This window comes from Diachasmimorpha longicaudata, chromosome 4 (assembly GCF_034640455.1).
Source record: "Diachasmimorpha longicaudata isolate KC_UGA_2023 chromosome 4, iyDiaLong2, whole genome shotgun sequence".
Lineage (NCBI taxonomy): Eukaryota > Metazoa > Arthropoda > Insecta > Hymenoptera > Braconidae > Diachasmimorpha > Diachasmimorpha longicaudata.
Genome location: NC_087228.1, coordinates 9,833,294 through 9,859,544, shown reverse-complemented (window position 1 = coordinate 9,859,544; position 26,251 = coordinate 9,833,294). Strand labels below are relative to the sequence as shown.

Below are 26,251 nucleotides of genomic sequence, written 5' to 3'. Positions count from 1 at the left end.
CATCAATCGTTCTAGAACTAGGGAGTCTCATGTATCGGGTAACAATGGAGGGTGGGAATAATTGTAGACTCAGGAATATAAGTAAAGATTTTTTTTATTTTATCATTTTAAATTATGAAGTCAGAATACATTCTTAGGGTTTGGTTTATTCGAGTGGCACGTCTTTAGGAAACAGTAGGTTTAAACAAGGATTGAGTAAAAAATTGAATAAATTGAGGAGGTGATGATTTTTCAAATGCAAATAAGTGGAAGAGAAGATTATGTTTCGGTAGATGTCACATCGATAATAGATGGACTCAACTAGATTATCTCCCCTTTTTATTTACTCGTTTCCATTTGCCAATTCATTATTTTTTACTATTCACAGACAGTTTAAAATCATCAACAAAAAATCCAAGAGTTTATGAAACAGTCCTACACTTATTATTAACAAATAATGAATCTTGACATGTGATCACAATTTTTTCAATGACAAAAACTATAAAACGATGACCCCACCCTTCTTTCCCATTCCATTCACATTTTCCTATCACAATTACCTAGCAGTCTAATTAACATTTTAATTGATATAAGTAGCTGATTAAATACAGGTACTAAATAACTCGTCGTTAAAATTTCCAAAGAATCAATAACTAGCTCTAGATTCATTCGATAAATAAGTACGACAAGGTCCCATATTCCGTTAATCGATCAATTAGAATCATTTTTTTGTTCGCCTGAATGAGTATTGTTCAAGAATAAAATATCTCACTTTATCAATTAAAAAACAGTCTAGTATATTGGTCTGACAATTGTTAATTGGCTTGAGTGTTCTACAGCTCCCAATGACTTCGATCAACGAAGCACTCGTTAATTTACGAATTAAACTAATGGCCTAGGAATAGTTAGAATATTTTGACCTATTGGAGAAAGTAATATGTGACATTTCGAAAGTTTTCTCGCTCAATAAATATTTCATTGATCATCGAAGGTATCACTTATCATCTGTTATTTACAACAAATTTCTACTTACTATTCTCAGTGTTCTGGGTTTTTTAAATTGTATTTCATTCGTAAAAAAATATCTCAGGTTCTTTCGAAAATATCGGACATTACTTTCATTATTATTCACTGTTGTTAGTTTATTTTCAAGTATCTTGGTATCTCAATATTTATTTTTTAGCCAGAAGATTCGTTGAAAGATTCAGGACGTTAAACATTACATTAAACTACATCTCTCAATGACCTAAAATAATTATACTATTCATTGAGAGAGAGGATATGCAGAAATATGGAAAGAAGATTATAGAATTTTCTTTTTCTCATTTTTGATAGACTTTTTCCCCTAGATTTTCATACTACTGAGCACAACAGTTGGAGCATTAAGTCAAGTAGAATAAAGGAGAATTTGAAGTGAGAGTTTAATGGGATGGACTACATCCGAATCTCTTGGCTTTTCTCGTCGTTAATAATTACGTTCACATCCACTGGAGACTTGAGGTAGATAAAAACTTGATAGGAAGTTTTCATCAACTCGTGGAATGAGGGATCATTCTGGACGAGAATTAATTTTTTCGTTAGGAAAAGTCGGGAAGAAGATAAGCTGATTTTTTTACTGATTATTTTGAAAATATCTACGAAATGAGTAGTTTGCGGAAAATTCGAGGACATTTAAGTAATTTTTAGTCACATTTTTGTTCCAATTAAAAATTGAGAGGCAAAGAGTCGAGTTATGGCGGCAAAATTTTTTACATCACTAGTTCCTCCCACAGATATTACCAAAATAACGTTCAAACACGTCAGTCATCCCCTCCTATCCTCGACCATTAAATTGCTGGTGCATTTTAAATGGTTCTGGATGTGCGGAAAATGGTTTATAATATAATTGATATAAAAATATACATTTTCCCCGACAAAAGAGGACAATTAGGCGAGGCAAAAGGTGGAAAAAGGACTGACCCGGCCTCAATTTATCATAGCAATACAATCCTGCAATGCAGGGGCGCAGTTTACCAGAGGATGTCGATACCACGCGTCTGTAGAAGTATTGTCCCCCCTAATAGCTCTGGGGAGGGAAACTTTGCCCCAGCGTTTTCGTGTCCCATCCAAAATGATGGGAACCATGAGTTCCAAGGCCACCGCCGAATACTCTTCCCATTCAGTGCTTAAATCACTCGTGCATATATCGTCCGGTAACTCGGTCAATTCTCGAATAAAAAAATCAAGAGAGCTTCATGGACTTCTGCCCCATTAGATCTGGATTTTGCACCCCCATCCCCAATTCATCTTCACGAATACTTTCTCCATAATGGAACATCCAACACTTCGAAGATAAACTAAAATCCCCAGGCAGAATAACAATGAAGTGGCTAAGCTCAACAGTAGAGCTATGAAACATAGTAGAACCAGCCGTTTCCTCCGATATTGGAGGAAAAGTTAATTGAAAGTGAGTCTTTTAGAAAAATATTTTCCATCATTTTTCTCTGATTCCATCATTTTCGAAATGAAAAAGAAAAATATCGGCGCAACATTAACCACCGCTCCTGTTCCGCTTGAAATATTCCGAGAAATCATCATTGTGACGATCTTCTCCGAGACACACCCTCCCCATCTCCTCCAGACATTCCCGAGCTAATCATTCATTCTCGCGATAATCTCGCGACAGCAAAAACTCCCATCAATCTCGACCCATTTTATCCTTTCACGTCTCGAAAAACCATTCAGACACACGTGGCCTTGTACCCCAGTACGACATCAGGTGTTTTGCTGCACGAGGGTCTATCAAAGATGCCCCCACTGCCCCCATGAACCCTCTGTGTCATGTTTCTCCCGAGGGATTCACTTCTGTCCTTGATACGCTGCTGTAAAAACCTGGCTGATGCCTCGAAATTACCAATGCTACATCGACTACCTCGTTGATACTGCGATTTACCAAGACACTCGAGCTTCTCAGCATTGCTAAAAACACTTGATCGGCTTCCCTTGACCACCGACGATGGTCTAGCAAGTACATCCATTCTATCAAAATGACAAATGCTCATTCTCCTGTCCCTGGGTGTCATGGGATGAGCAAGAACGTCCATTCTATCAAAATGACAGATGCTCATTCCTCGTTCACGCTGCATTGGTCTAGCTAGAACATCAGTTCTATCGAATTGACAAATACTCATGCCCCTCTCCCTCTGGAATGATCTCGATGGCTTGGAATACTCATTGAATGGCTTAAGTGTGGCAGGCGCCTCATCCTCGTTCTCGTCCTCCTCTACTGGTACATCAGCTGTCTGCTGACAGCTCTCAATTCCCTCATCCAGCCTCAACGATTGCAGGTCAAACGCACTTTTTGTCCGTCTTGGCATATTACCGGGAAGATATGACATGCTGGAGCCCACGAAAACACTGTTCTGCCGTGGTCTGGTCATGATTGATTGACACTGCAAGTGGTCCAGAGAGTGGATGTTAAATTTCGAACACGAACGCATCTGGAACAGATATATTCATGTACAGGGCATATGCGGTTATGACGATTTATTGGGACAACGTTTTGGGAATGCTCAGGTGGTGTGATGTAATGAATCAAGTCTAATGATTACTATTATTATGGATTAGTTCGGTTTGAACTAATGATTGTGGTGTTTGATGGTCCATTAGCATATCCCGATATTCGCCAAAATGCATCCCCGACTTTGTAAATTGTTAAATAAAGTTCCAAAGCAATAACGAAATATTTGATTCAAAGGTCTTATCATTAACATCCGATTGAATTGATTTATCAGTAAAAATCTTGGTAATTTCAAAAGAGATTTCCCGTATGAAGACATTCTTATCGACTATCCGGAGGGTTTCTGCTCCATTACCTTTGTATGTTCCCTTGAAAGTTCCGGAATACCAACGACTTGATTAAGCAAATGATGCATTCAACAACCAGGTAGTAAAGTGCAAAAAATCGAGAGATCCGTTATGCTCCATTACTTCCCAACTAAATTATTCTTCGCTCGGTAATATAAGTTAACGTTCTGTAGATTTTACCCCTCAATTTCAAACAATTTTCATCAGAGATGATGGAAGATCCTGAAAATTGGGAGTTAATCAGTTCCTCACCCCCCAGGTTGTCAGTCTATCTAGTGAAGAAAATTAACTGACAAATAACGCATCAATTTTAACCTGTCATTGATGTATACACACATCGTTTGATGCTCTGATAGCCTTGATCTTTCTAAATAGTCTGCAGCTGGTATGGTAATCTTGATGGCTCCGACCAGCGGATCAAAGGGTATATCTAGCAGCAGCTTTTTCACGACTGCAAAGAGAGAAGAAGCTCTGGATCAAGACCTTCAGACTCCTGCATAATTTCGGCAATTGGAATACGAAACGTTTGGATCAGCCGCTATCTGCATAAATGTCCGCAGTATATGAAGATAAATTCGGAAAAAGTTGATGCTGTCTTTCGGGAATATGCGGAGCACGTGAGGTTGATAAGAATTATTCTTTCCATTGCCAACAGAAGTTTCTCCATTCTTTATCTCCATTTTTTTGGAGATGGAGAGAATCGTAACTCAGGATTAAGATTGATTGTCATTTGAATATGTTCCCTTGGATTTTTGCGCAATATCTGATGACCTCAACCCATTCGATTGGGTCAAGGTTGCTTACTGCGATTTTCACAGACGGTGCAATTTTGGGAATCATTTCCTTCATTTATCTTTCAACCAACAAACTCGGGAGGCGTTTGAATTCCGACGATTGATAAATAAATTTAATTATTAACCAAAACGATAGAATATGTTGGGGGGGCAAGATGGGGAAATAGCAACCGATATATGGAGATATTCACCTCAAAATTTCAAGTGACAATGAAAATTCATTGCTCATCTGGCTGTGCATTTAAAGCGATATCTGTATTCAAACTGGGGAAAGTACTGGGGATGTGATGGGTTAAATTTCAGGGGAATGTATGGGATGGTTAGTGAAGATGGATGAGGATGCAGGTGGGATGGATTGTGCTACGTTCCACCCCGGTTAACCACGAAGTGACGCAGTGTACTTTATGCTCCGCTGAATTCAGATGAACATTTTCAACCCCAAAAGGAAATTCAATTTCTATCTACACACGGGTAACGTTTCTATTTCAGAATTTTCATGATTCGTCTATTAATATTTTCACCTCTGATTTAATATTAAATATTTTATCACACTGTTCGTTACGCGTCGTTGACGTTCAGCCAATTTGTCGTAAAATACTTCCTAAAGTATTTAACTGAATAGCAAGCTGCACAATCCCTCTTTTCGCAGGCTCATTTGATACCAGTTATCATAATCTGTCTGTTCTGTCAACCATAAATTTTGAATCAAATTGGACATCTTCAATTGCGACGATTGAGGACAGGTCGTTACTGCAATGTTTGGAGAAACTTCAGTAACTCCAATAAATTATGGTAGTCTACCAACACCTGGTGGATGCTGCAGTGATTATACAGCACTCCCGCTGGTACGACTTGGTTTTCTGCATATATATAATAGGATATATCCACTCAAAACCACATACCCTTGGAGTTAATCCACCAGACAGTGTTGTCATTGTATAAAAACTTTTATTTAAAACGGGCTCTTTCTAGCTGTTGGTTTATTCAGCGGTGGCCGATAATTCCAAGGGAAATTATCGCGTACTCGGCGGCATTCCCCAGTGTTTCTTGTGGTTATCAGGTGTGGTGGAAGGGAGGGTGGCTAAAGGGGGTGCATTGAAACCCTGTATACAGGAGAGGAATGAATATGGCAGATAGCGACATCGGAAAATATAAAAGGCAGGAAAATACGAGGTGGTGGCAACTCGGAGGCCGAGACAGTTTTCTCTTATCGTGAAAGACATTCGTGGACTTTGATGGAGCTTTTGTAATTGGAAATATCGTGAGGTCCCACTGACAAATTTATGAGACGCAAAAATCACGGAGGAATTGGAACCCTTTCATGTTAAAATTCGATATTTTTTTCTGGCTGAATTACATCCAGTGATATATCTCAATGCTCTGTGCAACACTGTCCGGTAGAATTGCCTATTCGCGTGCAATACGAGTCACACAATGCACAAGTCAAAGGGGAAATAACAACAATTTTGCTGAATAATTGGAAGTTGGCAACAAACGGTGTTTTGTTCATCCAATCCATATTTTATCTGTAATTTAAAATGACATATTTGTATGACAAAGGGAATCGAGAATCCCTCCCATAAGCAATTCCTTTTCGTGAAACTCGGGAATATGAAATTGTCCATTGGATACCGAGGGGGAGAATGCAGCCGAGTATTTTGGTATTGCGTTGCACTTTTCAATGCTCCTTGGCTCGACACATAGTTATTTTGCCTGGTTGTACTCACTCGAGGGGAGAAACTACGCGGATTTGCATTGGAATCGGATTAACATTGGCACAAACTGTTTTCAACTTACCCTACTTCCTGTTTGCACACATGAGCTCTTGTACGAATTCTTCGAATGTGAAAATACGATTACCCGATTGCTCTGCCATATGCAAGAGCCTCTGTTAGAAAATAGCGCATTTCAAAGGGAAATTCAGCAGAAAAACAACTTGCCATTTGTCTCCCCAGCGAAATGTTTTTCCACTTTTGTAGTCGAACATAAGAGATTTTATTTGAACTGCAGTGGTTACTAAATTTCCCGATATTTTACGATGATTTTATTGGCTAAACTTTTCACAATATTTATCAAGTGTCGGGAAAAAATTGAAAATTGTTCGTACAGGGAAATTTTTAATTTCTCCAAATTTCCTCGTTCCGGTTTTCTCTTATCGAATTTTTTTCCCTCACCACAATCTCATTTTTCATGTAATCATCATGTTACGGAAGATGAGATCCCCTCGATGCGTTAATAATGGACGTACTGACTGTCGTGATGACGTAAAATCGATGGTTGAAGGAGTGATCATCACGCAAAGACTGCCAGGGGCATAGTCCCATGGTTATTCCACGTGAACGGTAGTAATCCAAGTGTGTACATTCATATTATGGTGGATTACTCACTGGCAGGGGAGATGGATCGACGATAGCGCAGCTTGGACGGTGTGGCTGTTGAAATTTCGGTTGATAAGGCTCGAGCATGCGGATTTTGCCCCAACGATTGAAGAACAGGGCAATAGCTCCCACCCACAGAAGAAGTACCAGAATCACCAGTAGAGCTTCCTCAGCTCGCACCACCACACTCCCTGGTTTCGGGAAGCCTGCAGTAATAATGAGGTGAAACGTTAGTTAACGAGACAATGCGCACTATTGTAGTACCGTCACGATACAACAGACATTGCTACAACAGACATTACCCCTTTGTAGAGGGTTTTCTGTTGGAGCAACGAAGTTTCTTTGAGTCTCTTTCATTCGTCGAATAGAAGAAATCGAGAGAATGAAGAGAGAATGGAGGTCTTTTCAAGGGTTTGAAGTGTAGCGCAGCTGTAAAACGAAATGACGTTTTATCCCTTGATCACTTTTTTAGAAGTTACTTGAAATTGGAAGAAGATGAAGATCTTTGTAGATTTAATTTTGTAGTGCCATAAAAGGTCGTCGTATTTTCTCGAAAAAGATTCTCCTTTTTGGAAGTTTGGAGAGTTGGTTCTGTCATTATTTCTTCACAGTTACGCAATTTCGTTTCAATTATTCAATTAAGCAGACACGTCACCCTTTGTATACATCGAATTTTAAAGTCATCTGTGTGTCCGTTTTTATCCATTATTATTTTTTTCATCAGTTGATAAAATGTTTTTAATTGAATTTTTTCAGACGCTGGAGATGAACATGTGCGTGACCTTTTCCAGGCGTTACCCGTGCGTATAACGTACGAATGAGCCATTTTGTCCAGTTAATAACTCCAGAATTATAAATTACGAGAGCAATTCGGTATACTATCCCTCTTTAATGTGGATTCTGGGGTCAATCATAAAAGCTTTGTGATGCTGAAGGGCATAGTCAGGAGCATGAAAATATTAAAAAATACCTGCCTTCAATGAAAATTACGACTCAATACTTTCAGAGCTCTGTACGTTTCTTTATTCGATGTTTTTCATCTCATCACTTTTACTTACAATTCAGCTCACTGACCTTTATGAACCACCGTTAATGTCAATCTCGTTTATGTTCTCGTTACAATCTCGTAATTGCTACTTTCAAGGGGTATACTGGAGATATTCGGACAGTAAAGTACAGAAAATAATGGTTTCCTTATTTTTAAAAACTAAAAACACCGCCCAGGAACTCATTGAAGTTCATTCTGACGAATTAAATGAGTCCTATATTTAGTATTGTTTGATTGAAGGACTACACAATTAAAAAAATGTCATTTGGAACGACACTTGCGCAGCCCCGAAACTAATAAAATCAAAATCGTACATTTAATCGAGAACCAAAACGAGACGTGAGACACTTGTCGCTGATTGTTTAAATTGAAATCCAAGTGTTGACTTGGCTTCTGTACCTGGATAAGTGGAATTTATCTCAGCTGTAGAATCCAATTCCGACGACATCGAGCCAACGAGAATAGCTGGCAGCCTCTCCTCCTTGCCGTCTGGAGCCTCTTCCAGCTCCAGCTCGATCTTTGTCACGTCTCCTGTTGAAAAAAAAATCGAATTAAAGTCACCAAAATCCTATCTTATTCGTACTAATTGCATTGAAATTAATCCCTCCTAAAATAAATCGTGGGCATATTCAGCATTTTCATGGCAACAACTAATATTTATTACAATACACGTATCCACTTTCAAAAAAAATAAAATTGTCGGTTTTTTAAATTGATATTTACCATTGCCAGTCACCTGGACTTTAATTGGTGTGCTTGAAGCATGGCGATGTCTGGTGCGTCTCCCGTCACCCTCCACAGTGGGTTATTTCCTCTTATCGTCTACCTGAAATAAAAAAAAATTATTTATCAAATTGAATGGCATTTCTTTCCACTTACTATCCAACCCTGATGAAATGACTATGGTATTTAGAATTAATACCTATTTCGCTCCAATTGGGCGTGAAGAAATACCCAATAACGTTCTTAATATCCCGCCCCGTCAGATGATTATTTTCAATAAATCAGTCGGGCGTGCGAGAGAGCCTTAATTTTTTTTATTCCTGAGAAACGGGAATGCGACATTTGGTTTTATTGGCCCGAGCAACCCCATCCGGGAATGATAAATTTGTGGGGACCAATTGGACGATATACTCTGATATTAATTATCGGAGGGGAAAATAACGATGCAATTGAGATTGTCAATGGGATGAATTGCCACGGACATGATTCAACTACGAAGTGGTGAACCGCAGTAAGTCAATTCCGATATTTTTGGCCACTGCTCACACACACACACACATGAAGAAAATATTTTTTTTATGCAGCTTGAGCTTTCGAATAATTATCTGCGCTGATTAAATATCTGATACATTCACCACTGGTAACAGGCGAAACAGACGATGAGTGAGCAACTGAATATTGCAAAACACTCCTATAAAAATATTCTGAGTAAATACATCTCTATTCTCTCAAATCTTTCAATGAAAAATATATCCAAGCCATTGACATAAATCCGCTGAACCCCTTTCGGATACATGCGACAGCGAGATCCTCATCTATTGCTTATCCATAAAATTGTCAGTGACAGGCATAAAATTGCGCTTCGAAGAACAACAATGGACCATAAAAAATCACCGAATAACTCTCACGTGGCCTAGGCAACTCATGAATGTCCTTGACACGTAGATTTCACTTCCTGGAGCGTGCAGAATACATTGCGACAGTTCACAGCTTTCATTGGGATTTTTTTATTGTGGAATATTTTTCTCCCAACGACACTTGAATAAAAATGACAGAAAAAGGCAGGACGAAGCTATGATGCTTATTCTGGAATAATTCTGGAAATATTCAGTGCAGGTTTAGGGAAAAATTTCAGGAAACGTTTGTGTCTGCTATAAAATTATTTACGGAATTATATTTTTCCACATCATTTTTACGCAAAAACGCCCGAAAGTCATAATTTTTATGGATTTTTTTTGGATAATCGTTTTCCCATGAAATAGAAAGGGATTTACATAATATTTCCACTTGTGTGCACATGGAGGCGGAGTATTCCAGTTAACCCTGACACTGGGTCTGGCACTATCTCCACGAGGGCTTCAAATTTAAATGGAAATATTTGGATTTTTCATGGCTACATAAAATTCCAGATAATAATATCATTTAACTACCAGTATTTCAAGTGAAGGGAAGTGTGGATGGGAGTGATTGTAACGACGAGTACATCATTAAAAATTTACGACGTATTTTTCACGTGGTAAAGCCAAAAATTTTTATCGTCTCCCACTTTCTCTGACACTTCAGGAATATTTTCCACTGAAAGTTCCATTATATTTTTTCGAATAAATTGAGCTGTCACTTCCAAGGGAGGAAGATCGGAGATAAATTGTGATAATAATACCAATCCGTGGAACTCATTGAATGATGAGTAAATTCCCTGGTGGGTAAATGAGTGGTTGAGGGAAAACAAATAAAGTGTCAGTGGGAAGACCGACCCCGACGGAATGGCTATGAAACATTGAGAGGCTTTTGGAGTCGTGCGGTATTGACTTACACCCCTTTTTCCATCTTAATGGAGAGGTTATCGTAAAAGGATATCGTTGCTGACGTAGGAATTATAGAACGTGGAAAAAAGGCGCTGCAAACAAATTTATAAATTATATTATATTTCTGTCGGAATCAAACTTTAAAAATGTCCTGAATAAATGAAACTCAAGTGATTTTAAAATTCAAATATTTTCAAAATTTAAATTGCCCGACGAATCCGCGTGAAACGTGACCTAGATTCCTCGTAAATAGATAAACTACACAACGAAGAATTTTCAACCCTCTGGGACCCACGGCCTTGCACAAACCTACCGATAAGATACACCTCGGAGTAACAAATCTCCGCATTTGAATCGCCACCCGTTCCATTTTCACCAATGAGAATTGTCGAGTCAATGCTTTGGTGTACACACAGTTGTCCACATCGCCCAGAAGCAGAGGCCAGATAAAATTTCATAAGGAACATCCCAGGAATTCTAATTCTGTCTGCAATTAAGGTAGAAGTACTAGAACCTGTCTTATCACTGCCTCGCTTCAAGTGCCGCCGGGCAAACAATGACACAACGAGATAGGGGTGCAAGAGTGGTCTCACCAGCATTTCAAAATTGCTACAACAGATTCACAATTTACCCCAACACAAAATGGAACTGAATTCTCCTTTGAAGTTGCCGTGCGAGAGTCTCATTTTCCTAATGAGGGAGTAAAACTGATATATTAATAAAAACTCGAATAATTCAAGTAATCGAGAAATTCGTCATTATTCGTTGCGACTTTGAACGCATGGAACCCTAAAAAAATATTCCCACGAATTGAATTATTCAGTGATTCAAAGAAAGCCGTTGACAACTTTAATAAACATCTGAGAGGAAAAATAATTGGCTTAAGAAAGGAAAAGGCAGAGGTTGAGAAGGAAATCCATTGATCCCACGAGAGTCTCGACAGGAACTAAAAAAAACGCGAATAACAAAGGCGGAAGAAACTTTTCCGAGCACAACCCGCATCGACAACAGTTTATCCTGGGGCCGTCGTTGGTAAACTTTATTTATTCAGGAAGTATCGTCAGAATGGAACGAAAATGCCTTTCGTATTTAGAGCTATCGGATCTCGGATGCGTTCACCAGGAAATAATGCAAAAGGAGAATTTAAAAACACTATTTTTGAAAACTTTGCAAAAGTCATGAGAATCTGAGGGAAATTGATATCGATTCACAAACTGTGCTTTGCGGTGATCCAATTATTGGAGTGTGTCAGTGTAATTAATAGGCGGGCCTTTGGTGCTTTTCATAAACGGTCAATTTCCGGGCGAATTTGACTTCAATAATGGAGGCGGTTAATTGGTTCATTGAATTTATTATCCAACGTCATGAACATACAGAGAATAAAGAGAGAATAGAAAATAAAATGTGCGTAATTTTTAAAAGAATATAGAGAATTAATATAACGGAAACACTCTGGTCTTCCTTTATTCAGTGCACAATCAATTCCGCCATTTTACTCCACTTTCCACAATGACATTATAATTGAGTTTCCTCGAACTTTTAAAACGCACCCATTACGAACGTATTACGTACCGCTCACAGGAACATTACCCAAATTGACATGGAATCAAAAGTTTTTGAAGTACGTACTCAATTTTCCAATTTGAATTGGCAAAACATGAAGGACTCAATCGAGATGAAGATTGTCCTGTTAAAAAGTTTTAAGGACACTTCATAAAGTCCCCCTATTTCCACCTCTATTTTTATTTCTTCGGAGATACCAGCATCGTGAGACACTTCTCAACGGATTGAACCGAAGCTAACGGCGAAAAAAACTGTAATCACCCTTGTCGATAATGAAGAGACAATAACCGCTGAACTTTGCTCGTTAAAAAGATCGTAAAATTCTCTCCACCGAAGAATGACTTTTCCTTCTTCGATGGCTCCTAAAATATCGAAAAACCATACGTCAATATCGACAAGAAAATTAAAATAAACTCGGAAAACTTCTTTGGAAGAAAGAGCTAAGTAGTTAAATTGATTGTTCGATTGTAGAAAAAAAAATTCCTTATAATTTCCCAACGTAAATGATTCATTACACAGACATGTGGTCATCATCGCACGGTCATGCATACAACCTACCGGAGCTTTTATAGGGCCAATCTAAGAACTCAAACACACGGTAAAGGCTGGAAGGGGTGTACAAAACAGTGAACAAACAATTCCATACAAACGTTAAATAGATATGTGTGTGTTCACATATAACCACATCACCATGAACACAACACGAATGCCCTGCATTGAGATTATGAACTATACACGAACTCTACTTGAACGCACTGTAGCTCTTGTCCACATCAGGAACAATTGTCAACATTTTCCACACCTCAGCACTTGCAAAATAATTTTTTTCACAGTTTTTCTTGAATGTAAAAATTTAGCATCGAGCATTCAGACGAATTAACTTGTCCTGAAAAAGCTTTGATCAATCAGACGCCAAATTTATCGTGTCAAAGTTCCTCACGCCTCTTCAAGCTCCTCATTACTCCCCTGTCGATTGCATTACTGACACCGTGACACACGACGAATTGACGACATTTCAGATCACTTTTTTCGCATTCCCAGTGATGAATAGTGGGCATTCAAGAGTAACTCCGGTACATTGGCATCTAAACGGTGATTAATTATACAGGAAAGTGGAGCGAAAAAATGTGGCTTTAATCCCAGGAATTCGAAGAGATTAAACTGAACGAGATTAAGGGATGCGGATATAAGCAGAATAGCAGCCATTCAGCCGCACTGATAGAAAAGTTGGAACGATTCAGTTGCTATTAATGAGTCTCTTTCACTATTAGTGTCATTTGTCAACTATTACCTGACCCCGTGGATTGTCAGGAAGTCTGGATAATAGCAATTCAATTTTTCCGCACGGAGAGAATATTTCGCAGCAGTTTCTCGTCGTGGGGATGAAGGAGACTGAGGGCGGAATCCATCAGGTGTTTTTCACCCTATAAACTGGGGAAAATCCGTCCCCGATTTCAAAAGCACGCTGCCACCCTTGACTTTAATAAACATTCAAAAGCAACGATTTCACTTCATATTTTTTGGCTTTTAAATTCTAGTGATTCAACAGGCTCAGTATTTGATGGGAATATTTGAAGAGCTGAACATCTGATGTGAGAGTCCTCGTGTCTTTCATTTCCGTTCGGTAAAAGTGAAGGGTTGGGGAGTGCATTTATGTTTCAGCTCAGGTTGATTGGCGTTAGGGGTAAGAGGTTTCCTTTAAAATTGTGAAGCTCACAGTGCGCTCACAGATCGCGTGACGGTATCATAATTTTTCAGTGTGAGAAGAAATGAGACATCAACGTTTTCCGTAATGAGACAATATCGTGAGGCATTCAATGGAATAGACAACTGAAGGTCACATTTTTATTTATAATTTTGGTTCAATCAATTCAGGCCGATCGATCCTATTTGTCGTTACGTCACGCAATGAGTTACGATAGTGTTCGTGTCATAAATTTATTGAACCAATGATGCACCGAACGGCCCAACGGGTTTGAACCCTTTACAATATCACATAACGCGGTTGAAACCCTGTCATATCTACCGTTAAATTAAGGTTAAGGACGATTAGCTGGAATGCTGGAAGGACACAATAAAAAAAATTAATTGACTAGATCCATTGTCCCAATCTTCTTGATTTTCGACAGATCTCACCGTAAAGAACCATGAGGATTATCTTAAATCTTAGTATTCTTATATTTATGTATATATAACACAAATATATTATATTGGAGGGGTATTTCTCTTCGTGAAACCACCTAAGTAAAATAAAATGTGGAAATCTCATTAAATTTACCCCACGACAATCCTTAATTAACGAATTAATCGCAATATCGCGTTAACACCCTCGTCCATCCCAATCAGACGCAAATCCCCGTTCATTTCTCCATAATCCCTCCACCCCAATCCACCCGGAGTACCTCCCCCGCCTATAAACAACGGCTATCATCGAAGAAAAATCCTGATGGCCCTAGTCCCCATAAAAGAAAACATCTCTCTTGAGGTTAAAATAAGACGAAGCGTAATCTAAGCTTCACCTCTGGTGAAGGAAGTTGCACTTTGCCGTACATCCGCCGTCCTGGAGTCGTCCATCATTCCCTTCCATGCCCCTCCGCCCACCGTCGGAGTGCTTTCAGATGCCTCTGGGTGTAAAATTTTAGTTCGAAACATTTTCATACACCCGACGGGTCTTAATATACCCACGTCTCGGATAGCCAATAATGTCTATTTATTTCCCCCCTCAGGGGGTTAATGCCTCACCGGTACGTATAGGGTATAGTCAGTCGGCGAAAGATTCATGCGACACCCTGAGGAAATAAAAATGTATGTCCGAGGAGCGATGAGGGGAATTTTCATTTCCGGAATTTTTTACGAGCATTTTTCTGTGAGAAAAAAAAATTTTCCCTGCCATTTTCTGACTCTGTCCCCTGGAGGGGAGTGAGAAGTGCGACAAATCTGCAGGAGCGTGAATTACGATTTCGGCGGAGGTGGAGGAGTGATGGAGGGATGCAGGAAATTGGCCTGAGCCAAGTAAAGGAACCTCTGCCATCAGATCTGGGAATATTAAAGGAATAATAGAAAGTTTTTTTGCCAGGATAAGCATAAAACTGCCGACCCAGACTATTTTATTTCACTTTTTGTTGAGGAAGAATCTCTTCAGTTTCAAAACGTTTTTTCAGACTACAGTGGTTTGTTGGGAGAAATTAGTGCAGGAGAAAATTGAAAATTTAATGAAAAGTGAATTTTTCGCAGTGCAGGATATTTCAGCAAAGTAAAGTCAGCGGGAGAATATGCAAATTGAGATGAAAGAAAAATATTAGCGGAAGGAAGGGTTTTTCCTTCGATGTTAATTATGGAAAGTGTTGGAGGTGTTAATTAAGTTTATTATCATCACAGAGTTAGAAATTCCATTGCAGATAAAATAACTGAGGATGATGGAACTTAATTTTCAATGTCGAATCAATGATATATCACGTCAACGTCTTATATGGAATTTGGAGCGACAATTTTAGCGATGTCTGGCCTGTGCTGCATCGTCACACCTTAAACCAAAGGGAGAGAAAAAAAATAACGAACCGAGTGAACAAGGAAGCCATTAGGCAACGTGTGCTTGAGGCAAGAAGCTCCGGCCCTCCAGCTCCGCAATTCCTCACATTTTCTTCTGTTCTCTTTGACGCGAAATCCCCAGAAACAATAACGAAAGTCGTGAAACAGGGTGAAGAAGGGTAGTCTCAGTGTAAAGGATGGGATAAAGCTGTTGACGAGTAATTTCATCGCAGGCTTAAATGGTTTTCCAGCTGGGTCTATCATCGTTTCTCGCCTGCCCGGGCTGCTGTTGTATGACGGCAATGACGAACAGAAGCGGGTGAATAACTGTATGCTGTGGCTAAACTACGACCCAGATGATTGATATTCCGGGGTTGTTGGGGGCTACATTCAACCCTTCGGCGGTTATAATGACGCGATCAAAATTCCGGGACATGGATCGAGTATTATCATCGCTGCGAGTCAATCATATTCCCATGTCCGAATACATCTCCGATTTTTCACTCGTCAGCTATTTTTCATTTTCGTATTTTCCCGGTTCCTTTGCGAAATTAAATGTCATCATCAATTCTACGAGAATATGAGAGAGCTTCATTCGAATATCGTTTATCATTTTTTATCTCCGACTCTCAGTCCTACCATCCACTCGAGTGAATTTTTTTTTCGGATAAAGTGAGATTGAGACCTCGAAAACGTCTGACCAGTCATGGAAATTTCTCCTTATCAAACGAAAAGTACAACCTATCTCGTTCTAGTAACTTCCAAGGTGCGGAAAAATTTCTCGAGATAGTAAGTTTTCTCTCTGTGTTTATGGAATTTATTTTTGTTCCATCTGCCAATCTATTGCGACAAGATAAATTAAACTTTTTAGTTGAGAATAGCATTTCTCCGAGTTTCCAGTGGCACCTGCCACAATCTGTACACACACCGGGCTGTGAGGATTTTTTTACGAATTCTATATCGGTGGGTAGGGAAAAAAGCGAATCCTGGGTAAAATGAACGGCGAGGGAATACCGGACCATGCAAATATCGGTAATTCTGTTTTATTCCGGGCAGAGTAATTTAAGTAGTGCTTAAGGAGAGAAGGGGAGTGGAGTAATTACAGGGGTCAACTCGGAGGACCGAGTGGAATGATTAAAATGAACAAATGGGTTGATTAGTAGAGTATGCTCGGTCTGTAAGCATGACGTCCAAGAAAAAAAACCCTGGGATAATTAATACCCCCTAAAATTAATAAAAAATAGTCGTCAAGAAAATTCACTATAAAATTGGATAGCTTTGAAATTGAAGCAATTTATTAAATCCACCCTTTCATCCTCCTACCAGTTCTCTCCCACATATCGACAGAATCATATTTCGACTCACAGATGACAGGCGGATTTAGATCGATGGGTTAACGATGGAGGAAATAATTAATATGCAATTATTCAAGCTTCTTGATTTAGGGAATTCTTTTAGGGTGTTAAGATGAATCGAATATATCGCATCGGAGATCTCGAACATTTTCCTATCTAATGGATCTAATTTCATTCCTTTCCTTTCGTTCCGGAAGATATTGACAGAAATGTTATAACAGAGTGAGAAAAACGAGTTCATAATGACTCTAATTCAGTAATATTTCTCTACCCTTTACCTCACCATTGAATTGTAGATTCTTCACCATTAGAGTCGCAACCCTTAGAGACGAGGAAGTCTCAGTAAAACATTATGAGTAGGTAATTTTGAAGGGAAAAGCGCTCACACTCCCGCGCTCATTTATGAAACGAAATCACTTGGGGTTTCAATACATGAAAATATAAATAGCAGCTTAATGATTAGAGGGTTAAAAATTATTGATTGAAATTTCTGACTGACACTTCCCTGACATGTCAAGGGAATCCAGAATAGAAAATTTTGAATTCCATGAAATCGTTAATGGAAGCTGTCAAATTATAGTGCGACGAATAACGCAATAAATAGAATAATGAAATAAATGTAAAAGTAGGCAAAACGTATAATAGATCAATCAGATCTGTCGAAATCCAAATTGAACATTTAATGTTATTTAGTATGTGGTTTAACTCACCGATAGAAAAGGCGCGTGATGCACAGGAGACGTCTTTGGCATGTAAACACCGACACAGATTAAATGAATTGCACTTGCACCTGGTCACCGAATTTATCCGAAATGTTCGGAAAGGGACTCGGTTCCAATTGTGATACGAACGCGATTGATGTCTCCACGTGACTGAAAGGAAACACAGGAATACTCTGCACCCCCTGCCCAACCCCGCCGTCTCGATGGCGCAAGTTGAAAAAGCCCGAGACCGCGCAGACTCGCATAACGATGCATGTGAAAGAGTTGAATCTAGGTGCACAACAAAAACCCTTACCCTTCTGAATGTCATAGGGAATAATTGCAAAATATTGTAATTCATGATTGAAAGGCAGATCAATTTTTATTCTATCCAACCTTTTCTATTCCAAAATTCCGTAATAAATTAAACCTTCATTGATGCATAGTATTTTTATGACGATGTCATTCTACTTTGAAGGCCGACTCTATTGAAATATTCTCCTAAAGCACTTTTATTTGTGAGAGTGCACCCTCATGAGATAATATAATCAGTTCGAATTGCCCGCGCGCGAACTGAAGAGCGATTGGTTCTGCCATATTGCTCACCGCGATTGGTCCATTTCCAACGTATTTCGAGTTCAAACATGTTTGGAGCCAACTGCCATTCAACTGCCGAGTGAGTCGTCCAAACCGACCGTCACCCAAGTTTTCATCTCCCTTAGACAACAAATTGGCGAATATTCCCAGTTAATTGTGCAGTGTAGTTATGGTGAAAACCAGGATCTAAACAGCGTCTAGACGTACAGTGAAATTTGATATTGGGCATATAGGATTTGTGTGAAAACAACTGAGCATTCTATACAAATTCAAGGTTGGTCTCCTCACGTTACCTTTATTTACGCCCTTCATTGATGTATTTACTTTCCTCCCTCAACAATAGAAGGCACTTTCATGTTGTTTAGACATTTGGGCGCATTTCTGCAAATTCTAACCTCCAAATTCATTCAAGAAATTCACCAAAACCATAAATTAACCTCCTCTTCATTGGATAGAAATAGCACTGCTCACTCACGATTTTTTTTTGCAAATGGTACATTGTATTGTTCATTAAAAATTGAATGATTGAGCATACTTTTTGAATTGGTGCGACTCCTCTGATGAATAATGAAACCCCTTCCAGATGGAGTCACGTCTTCCCAAACCGAAAATAAATCTCTCCAAGTCTGCGATAATCTCAGACCAGGTATCCAAATTATCCTCCTTAAGATCGCACACGGGAGGCCCGCCCTCCCACTCAACCAGCACGATCGAGGTCAGCAAGGCCCCCGAGTTTAAGATCCCCAAGGAGGCATCCTCGACCCGGTCCACGACGACCTTACAGGCCCTAGGAAAGCAAAAAACCACAATGGGCCTCACGAAAATCACCAACGAGAACAAGCCCCCGTTAAAGTCCTCGATCCGTCGGTCCCGAACCCTAGGAACAATAACAAGAACGACAGTTGCTGTTAAATCAGGAGTAAAACGTCCAGGAACAGCGGTCAGTACAGTTGATTCCAAGCGCCCGAACATTCGACCACTTCCGAAGGCAGGTCCCTCCACGACCGCCCCAGCGGTCTCGGGAAAATCCCTGCGTCCAACAGCAGCTGTCAAAGCCCCTCCAAAAATCAGTAAATGGGACTGGAAGGGAAAGTATGGTCTCGCTGCTGAAGAGTTAACATCTCTAAAAGAAAAACTAAAACACGTTTCCGAAGAGAACGAAGAACTTCGATCTATCACTGACGACCTGAAGGAACGAGAGGATAAAAGCAGCACGAAAGCTCAACACCTGGAGGAAACCAATGAAGAGCTGACAAAAGAGCTGTCAGACACCAAGAAGACCTTCACAGAGCTCCAAACAAAAGCCGACAAACTTGAATTCGACCTTCACAAATCCCAGGAAAATTACAAAAGCGTTTCTGAAAGTTTGAAGGAATGTGAGGAGAGCTACAAGAGCCTGAAGAAAGAACTGGCATCTAGTTCTTCGAAATTGGAACGCGCTGAGTCGGATTTATCCGAAAAAATCCAGACAATAGAGATTTTAAATGATCGGGTGAGAGATCTCCAGGAATTGCTGCACCAAATGGATAAAGATCGTCGAATTCTGCATAATCATATTCAGGAAATGAAGGGGAACATCAGAGTGTTCTGCAGGGTGCGTCCCAAGATCTCCCGGGAGAGTGGCAAGACACTCTGTTCCATCAACTACGTGGACGAGAGCACCATCGAGGTTGGGAGGGCTGACGGGTCTGACAGCATGAGCTGCAGTGGTAAATCCAGGGGGACAAAGCAGGAGTTCACTTTTGATAAAGTTTTCCCACCCAATGCTTCTCAGGCTGATGTCTTCGAGGAGCTTTCACTGCTGGTGCAGTCAGCCCTGGAAGGCTACAATGTCTGTGTCTTTGCTTATGGACAGACTGGATCTGGTAAGACATACACCATGGAGGGGGCGTGCAATCCAGATTTAGAGGGCATGATACCGAGAACTGTTCGCCACATCTTCGAGGAGATGAAGGACTTCGAGCTGTTAGGGTGGGAATACAAGATTGAAGCCAGCTTTCTAGAGATTTACAACGAACACATCGTTGATTTGCTCGACGCCAATCAGAAGACCCACGAAATCAGAATGGTGGACAGTAAGGGAAGTGACTTGTACGTTACTAATCTACAGGTCGAGGAGATTCACAGTCCCGAGGAGCTGCATCAGTGTCTGAGAACTGCTCAGCAGAATAGGGCTGTAGCTGCAACAACTGCCAATGAGAGATCCTCGAGATCTCATTCAGTAGCTAGGATCAGGCTGATTGGGACTCACGCTGAGAAAGAGGAAATTTGCATTGGTAACCTTAATCTTGTGGATCTCGCTGGATCGGAGAGGCTGAAGAATGAAGAGGCTGCCAGGACTGCTGAGACCAAGAACATCAATAAGAGTCTTGCTAATCTGGGAAATGTTATACTGGCACTGTTGAGGAAGCAGGAGCACATTCCTTACAGAAATTCAAAGCTCACTCATCTTCTTATGCCATCACTTGGTGGTAACTCCAAGACTCTCATGTTGCTCAATATTTCACCACTTGATGAGTGCTATAATGAGACACTCAATTCATTGAGATTTGCCAGTAATGTTAATAATTGCAAGCTGGGAAATGTCAAACGAACGAAAACTTTTATGCAGAACTCAGGGATTTAGTTCAAATGTACAGGACATGGGTTTTTATTTTTTCTCATTGTGATGAGGTTGAATTGAGGATTAGGTAGTTTCCCACCGTTTGACGTATAAAACTATTAATATATTATTTGGGTTTTAGAGATCGGACATTTGTGGCGTTTTGATTGGTCCTTGTAAGACCACGGCTGCACTTTCTTTGGTAATTGTGATTATTCAATACGCGAAATTGTCCGCTATGACGCCATTGTACTTTTCTTATTCACCACTTTGCTTCAAAGTAAACATTTTAGGGTTCACCTTTACTGAATTGTACAGAAATTTTCTGAGCCAAAGGTGCCTTGATGTATTGTATGTTGTACGCATGACTTAGAGTACCAGGATGACTGATAATTCATGATAAATGGTACCAAGGGATCTCCATTAAACTCCAGTGTCAGTTGAGCTTAGAGAATGTCATGATAACGGAAACGAAATTGTTAACCTCTCATTTTATTACTTTTATGACAAATTAGTGTAAACGTAGAGTTAAAAAACATGTGAATGAATAAAAAATATCAAGTAATTGAAGGAGATGATAAGTCAATCCGTTGCATGGAGCGGGATTTTTTTTTCGATTTACCGAAAAAGTCTGACAATTTCGCTTAAAGGCAATCAATGCATCTCCATTGAGTTTCAGAATCAATTGAGAGCGGAGCCCCCAATAATAATTAAAAAACAATTGTCAAACTCTCGTTTTATTCATTTTGTGACAAAATAGTGTAAACGTATGGTTAAAAAACGTATGCGCAGTTAAAAAATATCACATACAGAAAGATTAAAAAGTTGGTCTGTTGTATGGAGGGAAATTTTTCTTGAATTTAGACAGAAAGTCCTTGAAAGCTGGAGAAGAGCTGATAATCCTGGAATTTACCTTCTGAGAACCGGAGGTCCACGTCGAATAATTCGTCGTGGTGTTTTGCAGACCTGCAGTGATCTCCGCGAATGCAGTCGTCGATGGATTTTTTTGAGCTTTTGTAAAACGATTGATTTCTTGATCGTAAGTTTCGTAGGGCTGAACGATGTATTTGTCCGCGAGATCATATTCGAGAAGGCCCTGCGCTTCGTCGGTCGAGGTGTGAAGGCCCAATTTATTCAATCGTTTACTCTTCCGTTTTACCTTCGTCGTTATCTCTGCAATCCCTTTGAATAGTCTCCAATGCCAATAGAGCTTCGGGTGAATCCGTAATTTTCTTCCTTCTATTTTTATGTAATTTATTTCCTCGGGGTATTCTGAATCGTTGCACGTGTCCTCAGAGTCGTCCAATCCATCGAAGAGGAAGTCCCGTTCGTGGTAAATTGAAAGGAGAGGAGCACCATTTTTACTAGGATTAAGTGAAGAAAGTGATTGGGATGATTGGAAACCCTCATGAAAATTCGAGAAACATTATCTTGGGGCTCGTAAAGATTTATTCCATAAAATTGCACTTAAATTCTTGAAAACCAATTCATATGAAAAATATCGGGCATAAATCTCCCCAATTCTGTCCCCTTCATTTTATTTTTTATTATGAAGTGCAGTAGAGGAGGTTTTGTAAATAAAAACAAGATCCTCCATCAAATTTTTTTAATGTGGTATCGTAAAATAATACTCACGTATTATTTTGTGAATTACGGAACCATTTCTCCTTCAGGCAGTTCTCAGTAATTGTGAAAGCCCCAAAGACCCCCAAAAACATGAGGGTCTCCATCAAATTGGGGATTATATTGTGGCCAATATAGGAAAAACACTTCAGTGTCCAGGTGACCTCGAAATCCCTGGCCTCCTCAACCCTCGATTTCATCTCCCGCATTATGTAAATTGTCCTGGGGCAGACTGAGTCTGTGATGCACAAAGCGACCCACAGGATAAATCCGAACGTGAAAAGTAAATCCCAGCGGATGTATTTGTTCCACCCAATCCCCCTCAATTTCCTTCTCCATTTTCCCCGAGAAATTTTCCCAATCTCCTCATTTAGATTTCTTGATGGCCTCCGCAGACTCTCTGATGCACTTTCAATCGATTTTGATTGATCGGTGGACGTGGACGAGGAGGATAGGAACTGGGAGGGTTGGAGGAGTGTTAGGATATCTTCTGAGGACGATGGAGTGTCGAAAAACCCCCCATTCTCCATTGCAAAAAAATTACATATTCAATTCTTTATTTTAATTCATGATTTCTGCGCTACTGAAGTTGGCTGTGTCTGATCGAAACTCCATCTTGATTGATTTTTCATGAGAATTGAGAATTTCCTATGATTAGTAATGAGTAATAATAATTAATAATTAATAACTGCTAATGGTTGAGGAATAAATCTTGTAAAAAAAAATAAATATCTATTTTTTCATTTTCGTTCTCTTCTTATTTATTCGCATGAATGTGAAGTTGACTGCATACGTGTTAAATTTAGTCCAATTGACGTCTCACGATTCAGTTAAAGTATTATGATGTCTGAAATTTTGGAATGCATAACCCCTTCATCACCTCTAGATTGAATAAACTGAACGATGAGCTGCCCACTATTTTAAAATTTTATAATTTATGGAACAAATGTCAGTGAATAATCGCAGTCCCTCGAGAATACCGAGGATGAATTGCCAGTGTGGCCATCACAGGGTGACGATCCCCTGTCCTGCCACTGCTGATCCAAAATTGAAGCCCAAATGCTGTTATTGCAAGAAGAACCGGCCAGATAGAGCGAAATCTTCGGAGAAATACTTTGCAGCACATGATGAATCCACGTAATTTTTAGCATTTAATTTACGTAAGAGAATGGGAAAAATGGAATATTTTCCCTTTCATCCTTTGGCTCCAATTTGTGTAATTTATAAGGTAACAGTCTTGTAGGGCAGAGGAGCCGCATGCCAGTAACCCTGGAATTGCCGAGAATGCGGCTTCTTCAGGGAAAGTTACATTCGGCCAGCCGCGAAAGGAAATTTTCGGTGAAAATCATAACCAAGACGATTTGGAGAAAAATTTTAATATTTTAAGAAGTGAAAAAGAAACTCTGGAGACTAGCAGAGCTGATTTGTTGGGTCAGGTGTCTTCTCTCCAAGTAGGTAAATACTTAATAAAAGTAATACCTGCTTTTCCCCTGTGACGCACTGATGCAGTTCTTATTCACAATCGCAGGAGCAACTGTCGATGCTTACGACTGAACATAAATCCACAGAACGTGAATGTAAGGATTTGAAGGAACAAATTTCAAAACTCACAGCTGAGAATAAATCCATGAAACGCGAGTGCGAGGAGTTGAAGGAGAAAATCTCACAGTTGGCGATCGAAAAGAAATCCTTAAGACGCGAAAGTGAGGGCTTGACGGATAAATTAAAGTCTGTGGAGGAGAGGGAGGAGAGGAAGAGCTCGGAAATTGCTAATGAGGTCCAGAAATGGAGGAGCATGATTAAGGAGACGGAAAGTTCATTGACTAATGAGAAAAACGAATTGAACACGAGAATCGTGGAATTAACGAACACAGTGAAGGAACAGAAGAACAAAATAACAGAGCTGACGAGCATTTGTGCGAAGCAGAAATCTAAAATTGAGGAAACTGAGAAGAAATTCTCTTCAAAGGTATTTAGCTACATATTTCTCTCATTAGTCGGTATTATTTCCAATGTACAGATGAAGAAATTTTACCTCAAGTCTTAAGTGCCAATTAAAGAGCTACGTTAATAGAAATCTCTAATTTAGAGTACTGAATTATGTGATGTCGACAAAAGGCTGAAATCGAAATGCTGTGAATGTAAAGATCTTCAGGAAGAGATAGAGAATCTCAAACGTTGTTTAAACGAAGAATCAAAAGCTGCGGATAGTTTCAAGAAAGAAACGGACCACTGTAAAGAGGACTGCAGATGTGAATTATTGACGAAGGAAAAAATCATTGAGAATCTGAGAGAAAAAATAAAAAAAATAAAAACCGTAAGAGAGTTAATTTTCTCTTCTGGAAGTGTAAATGACAAAGTAAATTTTCTATTTTCAGATGATCAACGATCATGAAAAAAAATCTCAGCAAGCAGCTCGAGAATACGAGTCCTTATCCGATGAACTGTACTCAATAAAAAAAGAGAACAACGAATTAAAAATGATCGTAGAAGGAACAGTCCAGGATTCTGATTCAAAAGAATGCCATCAATGTCGAATTCTGAGGGAACAAGTCAAGTGTCTTGCTGAACGTAAGCAACAGGCTCTAATAGCTGCCAGATACACCGCGAAAAAATTATGCGAGACAACAGATGAGTTCGAATCGCAATTGAGCTCCGAAATACAACAACACGAATTTTTAATGTCGATTTTGAAACAGAAAGACCAAGAAATCGAGTGTCTGAAGAAAGAAATCCGCTACTTGAGATTATGCAAATGACGATAGATAATATGAATAAGAGACTCACCTCCTCTTAATAACACTGATTATTCTTTGAGATAAATAATTTTTTAATAATAATTGCTCAAAACGTCACTTGAACTTCATTTTCGATAATCTCACTCTTACTTCAAGGTACAGAATCTTGATATTTTGTTTGTACCAGAGGTAGTTGTATTTAACATGAGTCTCCCAGTTACTGTCTAGAAATTTCTTGTAGAAGACTGACATCTCGTCTGCAGTCACTGATTCTTTTCCTTCAGCTTTTAATTGATTTTGGAATTCTTTGCGTTCCTGCAAGAAAATTATTAAAAGGGAGAGATTAATCTCTATAAGGGCTTCTGTTATATATTTTTTCAGGGGTCCATAATATTGATAATTTCGTGAACGTACAGCAATAAATCTGGCATTGTGTGCACTCCAGAATTTATGATTCCACTCCTGAGTGGCTTCTCTCGTCTCCCTGAACTTTTTTTCAATGTCAGTTTCAGTCGAAGGCTGTGCAAAAATGATCGGCCTCAAATTAGAGACAGGGTTCGCGGGTCCAATCATGTCCGTAGTCTTACCGGTATCATCTTGCTTTTTGAGGTTAAATGAAGGGGCCTATAATAAGGTCCAAACATTTCTAAAACCGTAGATGATTATTATTGTCATTGAATCAATTAATGATATCACCTTTGAATACAAACGGTGAGCCAGTCTCAAGTGCTTTAATTGTTGATAACATAATGAATTGGACATGTTCTTCTTTGGACAGATGATTTATGGACTTCTCACTACTTCATTTTTCACCCCAATGTGATTAGTCAACCGGGGGTTACAAACAGAAAAACCAACTAATCTACATGATTGTAAATTGTTAGTAGATCATTGTATATATATTAATTTTGTCTGCAGCCCCGTGGATAATTAATAATCATCTCTCACCACCGGGGTATGCTTTGCCAAAA

General features: G+C 39.4%; 5 protein-coding genes across 7 annotated transcripts in view; 2 read left to right on the top strand and 3 right to left on the bottom strand.

The window, feature by feature from the left end:
- Nucleotides 1-21,504, top strand: part of LOC135161552 (protein claret segregational) — a 30,045-nt gene extending 8,541 nt beyond the window's left edge. Inside the window, exons 1-2 of one of the 2 annotated variants that reach the window (XM_064119237.1) lie at nucleotides 17,922-18,591; nucleotides 18,901-21,503. In XM_064119237.1, the coding sequence (XP_063975307.1) occupies nucleotides 18,901-20,943 (2,043 nt within the window). In that variant the 5' untranslated portion in view covers nucleotides 17,922-18,591 and the 3' untranslated portion in view covers nucleotides 20,944-21,503. Of the gene's footprint in view, nucleotides 1-17,921; nucleotides 18,592-18,900 lie in introns of those variants that run through there. The other variant, XM_064119236.1, reaches the window with a different exon arrangement.
- On the bottom strand, nucleotides 77-25,354 carry LOC135161559 (uncharacterized). 2 transcript variants are annotated; one of them, XM_064119247.1, is made up of 5 exons: nucleotides 25,330-25,354; nucleotides 8,769-8,871; nucleotides 8,445-8,576; nucleotides 7,007-7,203; nucleotides 77-3,458 (listed from the first exon to the last, which is right to left on the bottom strand). In XM_064119247.1, the coding sequence occupies exons 3-5, from the start codon at nucleotides 8,491-8,493 to the stop codon at nucleotides 2,700-2,702; spliced, it is 1,005 nt and encodes a 334-aa protein (XP_063975317.1). In that variant the 5' UTR covers nucleotides 8,494-8,576; nucleotides 8,769-8,871; nucleotides 25,330-25,354; the 3' UTR covers nucleotides 77-2,699. The 2 variants fall into 2 exon arrangements, with proteins under 2 accessions (XP_063975317.1, XP_063975316.1); XM_064119246.1 differs by lacking the exon at nucleotides 25,330-25,354 and adding an exon at nucleotides 17,730-17,883.
- On the bottom strand, nucleotides 21,649-23,124 carry LOC135161558 (uncharacterized). Its single transcript, XM_064119245.1, has 2 exons — nucleotides 22,555-23,124; nucleotides 21,649-22,283 (listed from the first exon to the last, which is right to left on the bottom strand). Exons 1-2 carry the CDS (start codon nucleotides 23,070-23,072, stop codon nucleotides 21,737-21,739), a joined length of 1,065 nt encoding a protein of 354 aa, XP_063975315.1. The 5' UTR covers nucleotides 23,073-23,124; the 3' UTR covers nucleotides 21,649-21,736.
- On the top strand, nucleotides 23,480-25,387 carry LOC135161556 (myosin heavy chain, skeletal muscle-like). The gene is made up of 5 exons (XM_064119242.1): nucleotides 23,480-23,679; nucleotides 23,786-23,993; nucleotides 24,071-24,511; nucleotides 24,632-24,859; nucleotides 24,921-25,387. The coding sequence occupies exons 1-5, from the start codon at nucleotides 23,480-23,482 to the stop codon at nucleotides 25,299-25,301; spliced, it is 1,458 nt and encodes a 485-aa protein (XP_063975312.1). The 3' UTR covers nucleotides 25,302-25,387.
- On the bottom strand, nucleotides 25,336-26,251 carry LOC135161562 (cytochrome c oxidase assembly factor 8). Its single transcript, XM_064119249.1, has 3 exons — nucleotides 25,977-26,251; nucleotides 25,695-25,904; nucleotides 25,336-25,595 (listed from the first exon to the last, which is right to left on the bottom strand). The coding sequence occupies exons 1-3, from the start codon at nucleotides 26,040-26,042 to the stop codon at nucleotides 25,395-25,397; spliced, it is 477 nt and encodes a 158-aa protein (XP_063975319.1). The 5' UTR covers nucleotides 26,043-26,251; the 3' UTR covers nucleotides 25,336-25,394.